Here is a 5,601-nt window from a genome sequence, read left to right on the forward strand (position 1 = left end):
GCATCTTTGCACAAATTTCATCTAAAGCCATGTTATCCTTGTTGCAGTTCCCAAATTGTCTTGGGTCCAACAAGCTGTCTCCTTGATTTCTACAACAGAGCACAGGCTGTCTGGGTTGCAGTTGATTCTTGCTGTCGTTACCTGGCCCAGTGCCAGGTTTACTGTGTGCCTCAGTCCCTCATTTGTGGGAGGGATAAGGTGGTGGCCAGGAGAATAAAAGGAGGAGTTCTAGGTGCTCAGCTCCGAAGTGAGTTCCCTCTTCCCAGCCACTTCAAACTGACTGACCAGGTACAGCTGCCCTCAACTATGAAGCTGCTGAGCGTCCTTGTTCTGGTTGCCCTCCCCCTTTACTGCTTTGCTGGTGCGTTAGGTCCAGCAAGGACAGGTCTTGGGCTGAAGGTCATGTCAGGGCCCTGGGGAAGACCCCCTATTCCCCAAAGTCCAGTTCAGAGCCTCGACCTCCTTCCTCCAGTGTCTTCATTGTCTGTGGTCACATAGTGTTTGGCTTCTCTGGGCTGTGGAGGCAGTGCAGGGGTGGGGAGAGGGCACACATATTTTCAGGCTTAAGGGAAACCCTAGGTCATGATTTTACTCTCCTAGAGCCGAGAACCCAAGACCATTCACCATCCTCTTTCTGAATGTATAAGTCTACTGGTTTGTAGGTTAGATGGCCGACATCCTAGGTGCTCCAAAAATAGGCTTCATAGATACCTAATTGAGGCCACTTTTACATGTTTCCTTTCAGGTTCTGGATGCCTACTGCTAGAGCAAGTGGTTAGCAAAACAATCGATCCTCAAGTGAGCATTTCTGAATGCCAGAATTTTCTTGAGGATTTCGCTCAGACTCCTGAGAAACAACAGGCCTTAGCAGATCTGAAGCAACGTTTTCTCAACCAGTCAGATGAAACTCTGAAGAATTTTGGAGATATGATGGTAATTACAGTTTCTTCTGATGTGCTTTCAAACCATGAGGCAGCGACAACTAGGCTCTATGTGTGTTCCTAATGACGCCAAAGCAAGGGTTAAACACACTTTATTTTATTTCAGTGAATGTTCTTGTGGATGCATGTGAATCCTTTGACATCAGGAAAGACAGCCAAGGTCCCAGTGCTGATTTCCCTCTTCATTTCTTGGAATCTTTAGTGAGTGATAATTGAAAAAGTCAAATGAAGGACAATATTCATATAAAGATTTAATTATCCTTCAGTTTTCTAGTACACAAACGCACATACACACATACTTTTATATTTTTTCTTTTTTTAAGCTTATTTCTTTATTTTGAGGAAGAGAGAGGGAGACAGAGGGCATGGAGGAGGAGCATGTAGGAGGGGAGAGAGAGAATCTTAAGTAGGCTCCACACTCTCAGTGCAGAGTCTGACTCGGGTTTCAACTTCATGAACTGTGATATCATGACCAGCCAACTGAGCCACCCAGGTCACCATTGTTTTCTGTTTTTAGAAATGTTTTTATTGCTGCTTATTAAGTAAACTCTCCACCGAATGTGGACTCAAACTCACTACACTGAGATCAAGAGCCACAGGCTCTCCCCACTGAGCCAGCCAGGCACCCACACACACATTTTCTAGTGAGGTAAAACACATCTGATTCTCAAGAAGTCCCTTACTGGTAGAAGTGACTGGCAGCAATGATCCCCATCTTCATAGAAACAAATAATACAATGTTCATTAAAATTTTTAATAGAGTCCAGAAGATTCCACATGAAGAAGATTCTGTACCTGTTTCTAAAAGCATTGATAATGCACTTTTAAGCAAGAAATGTGTCCGTATAAATGATAGGATTCCTTGACTATTAATTAATGACTCCATGGATGACAAGTACAGACCACGGGTATGAATCTGCCTTGGGGATGAAATTGTTTAAAACTAAAATTAGTATTTCGTCTCTTCTCCGTAATATATTCCCTATCCTGAGACTCCATTGAAAAGGTGCAGGGGAGACAATTTAAAAATATTGCAAAGCAAAAGATAAAAGTATTCATAAGTCAGAAGAGCCAACAGGGATGAACTGTGAGCACCTTATGATAAAGAAAATAAGCCAGCAAAAAAAAAAAAAAATATGGGGCACCTGGGTGGCTCAGTTGGTTAAGCATCCGACTTAGGCTCAGCTCATGATTTCACGATTAATGGGTCTGAACCCCACATCGGGTTCTGTGCTGACAGCTCAAAGCCTGGAGCCTGTGTTGGGTTTCTGTCTCCCACCCTCTCTGACCCTTCTCTGTCTCTATCTGTCTCAAAAAAAAGAAAGAAAAGAAAAGAAAAAGAAACTTTTTTGCATGAGTTCATTTATATCAGTTTTCCGGTGTAGCCAGTCTCCTAAAAAAGGAAGGGAGAATCGTGGTTTTGAGGGGTTACATGTTATGGAAAATGGGGGCTTCTCAGTGGGTATAGAGTTCGACAATAGCAAGATGAGAACGTTCTGGCCATTGGTTGCACCACAACACACATATACTTAACGCTGCAGAACTGTATGCTTACAATGATGTCACTGGTCAATTTATCTTATCTGTATTTACCATAACTAAACATTTTAAAGAGGAGGAAAACCCTGAAACCAAGGATAATGAAAGGTTTTCTTTTTCTGTTTTTTTTTTTTTGGAAGTTTACTCATTTTTGAAAGAGAGAGAGAGTATGTGAGCCAGGGAGAGGCAGAGAGAGAGGGAGACCCAGAATCCGAAGCAGACTCCAGGCTCTGAGCTAGCAAAACAGAGCCCCCCAGGCTTTAATCTACAAAATGAACCATGAGGTCAATGACCTAAGTGGACGCTTAACCGACAGAGCCACACAGGTGCCCATGGAATGTTTTCTTTAAAAATGTAGGTTAGATTGATCGCTGGGAGTGCACATCTCCAATGTTTGTAGGACACAGAGGTAAAGGTCTCGGTGTCAGACCCTGTTCAGTATTTGTAACACGTAACGTCACACCAGAACGCCAACAAAACTTCCCATTTCCTTGTATTTGGGCTGAGACTTAACAATTTTTTGTTGAAATAAATACACGCTGGCAAATCTAGGGATCCCTGAAGGAGGTAGAGATCTGGAAACACCAGCACCTGTTTGGCATCAGTAAAGTCTCCTCATCATTACCATGAGAGACAAGATCATTCTGATCTTAACTCCAGCACCAATGTCCTGGGGTACCAGATGTGTGTGGACAAACCCTAGAAACCAAGAAGAAATGTGCGTTTTTCAAGACTTGTACTGGAACAGAGAGATGGACATCAGAGTGACGTCTCTGTTTTTGTTTTCCAGCAAATAATGTATTCCAGTAAGTACTGTGCAGCTTATTAACTCTCCACAAGGCCCCAAGAACTACAGAGAATGCTCAGCGACCGACAGCCAGTGAACAGAAACCATGACTTTCCTTTCTTCTTTGTCTTTTGCTCTATAAACTGCAAGACAATTGTTGAAACTCAAATGCATTTTCATTTCAATAAACCGTCTGCAAGTGGAAAGTTCTTTTTATGTGATGTGTCAAAATGGAGGCTTTGAGAGCCTCAAATGCATGTGCTCACGGGCACCCACACTCATATGTAATTGTTCCTTGGAGAGCATGTGGGTGAAGGACTGAGGAACCTGCAAAGCACTCTATTCCTTCCTATGTGTGGCCTAACATGGGTCCTCTCTCTGGAAATGTGCTTTTCCACTCTCGTGGCCCCCATTTTCCCAGGGACTAGCTCTGAAGTCCTCAAGTCTTGGGCTCTGCTGGTTGAGCCCCGTGAAGTTCCCCTAATCCATGGCTGTGGCTAGGCTTCTCTTTTGGTCCTCTGCCCTTGACCTCCGTGAGCGGGACCAGGAGTAGAGCCACGTAGACAAGCGACTTATCCAAAGCAGGGGTGAATCCTGGCTTGATTTTATGTATTTTTATTTTTTTAATATTTATTTATTTTTGAGAGCAAGACAGAGGGAGACAGAATATCAGCAGAAGAGGGGCAGGGAGAGAGGGAGACACAGACTCTGAAGCAGGCCCCAGGTCCCCAGCAGTCAGCACAGAGCCAGACAAGGAGCTGGAACCCGGGAGCTGTGAGATCATGACCTGAGCAAAGCCAGATGCTTAACGCACTGAGCCTCCCCAATGCACCTTCATCCTGGTTTGATTTTCAATTTTAATGGCAGCATTAATTTTTTATTTAAAATTTTTTTTAATGTTTTATTTATTTCTAGGAGAGAGAGAGGCAGCGTGAGCAGGGGAGGGCCAGAGAGAGAGGTAGTCACAGACTGAAACAGGCTCCAGGCTCTGAGCTGGCAGTCAGCACAGAGCCCGATGCGGGGCTCGAACCCACGAACCGCGAGATCATGACCTAAGCGAAAGTCGGACGCTTAACCGACTAAGCCACCCAGGCGCCCCTGATTTTTGAAATATTTCATGAAAAGACTATTTACCCTAATGACCGAGATGAGGGTGCAACCCTGCAATTGTGTGGGTCTCCCTAGTCTGTCCCTACAAGTGGCAATGAGGCCCGGTCTCTTCACACTGATGAGCTTCAAATCCATGTAGGTGGAAGGGAAATGTGTCTGTTCTGTGGGAATAAGGCAAAGCCAGCGGTTTTTATACTGAGCCATAGCTCTCCTTACTTTTACCTGTCCCCATATCCCTGTCGCCAGAATTGAGTTACTGCCATCTGCTTCTGCTCACATCTCACAGGGTGCCTCTTCCATCATGGGCTACCCTATCATCCCGGAAGACCCCTGCCCCTTCCTCACGACTGTTTCTCGGCTTTGACCAACATTGACTTCAACCAGGAATAACACATACAGAGAATTAGGCACACAAGACTTTTAGGATTCCACAAAAATGTTATAGTTTCTTTTATTTACTGTTTTTTAATGTTTGCTCACTTTTTAAATTTTTAAAAATGTTTTTCTTTTTATTTATTTCTGAGAGAGAGAGACAGTGTTAGCAGGGGAGGATCAGAGAGGGAGAGAGAGGTACAGAATCTGAAACAGGCTCCAGGCTCTGAGCTAGTGTCAGCACAGAGCCTGACGCGGGACTCAAACCCACAAACTGTGAGATCATGACCTGAGCCGAGGTCGCACACTTAACTAACTGAGCCACCATGGCACCCCATTGTTCAGTCACTTTTGAGAGAGAAACAGAGCGTTAGCAAGGGTGGAGCCGAGAGAGAGAGAGAGACACAGAAGTTGAAACAGGCTCCAAGCTCTGAGCTGTCAGCACAGAGCCTGACGCAGGGCTCGAACCCATGATCCGCAAGATCATGACTTTAGCCTAAATCAGATGCTAACTAACTGAGTCACCCAGACACCCCATACAATTTCTTTTTTTAATGTTTATTTACTGAATTGGAGAGAGAACGAGCATGAGCAGGGGAAGGGCAGAAAAAGGGAGAGAGAGAGAACCCTAAGCAAGTTCTGAGCTGTAAACACAGAGCATGATGTCAGGCTTGAACCCACGAACCCTGAGATCATGACCTGAGCCAAAATCAAGAGTCTGACACTTAACCCACTAAGCCACCCAGGCATTGCCCGCCACCCCCCCACCCCCCTCTAAAATGTTAGAATTTCTTCTGGACTATTAACCAAAAGTGCCTGTCATCATAATGAATATATACCAATGAACCCGAG

The 5,601-nt window shown here is 44.6% G+C and overlaps 1 protein-coding gene across 1 annotated transcript; it reads left to right on the forward strand.

Moving 5' to 3' along the window:
• Positions 1–306: 306 nt before the first annotated feature.
• LOC120227268 (mammaglobin-A-like) lies at positions 307–1,005 on the forward strand. Its single transcript, XM_039225409.1, has 2 exons — positions 307–361; positions 746–1,005. Exons 1-2 carry the CDS (start codon positions 307–309, stop codon positions 1,003–1,005), a joined length of 315 nt encoding a protein of 104 aa, XP_039081340.1.
• The last annotated feature ends 4,596 nt before the right edge of the window (positions 1,006–5,601 follow it).

The sequence above is a fragment of the Hyaena hyaena genome, unplaced genomic scaffold, assembly GCF_003009895.1.
Source record: "Hyaena hyaena isolate Hyena2069 unplaced genomic scaffold, ASM300989v1 scaffold_2135, whole genome shotgun sequence".
NCBI classification, from domain to species: domain Eukaryota; kingdom Metazoa; phylum Chordata; class Mammalia; order Carnivora; family Hyaenidae; genus Hyaena; species Hyaena hyaena.

Excerpts from the sequence above, each read along its gene's own strand:
- LOC120227268 (XM_039225409.1), top strand. The coding sequence starts at position 307 with ATGAAGCTGCTGAGCGTCCTTGTTCTGGTTGCCCTCCCCCTTTACTGC. Across the intron at positions 362-745 it reads CCCCCTTTACTGCTTTGCTG|GTTCTGGATGCCTACTGCTA; the intron begins GTGCGTTAGGTC and ends GTTTCCTTTCAG.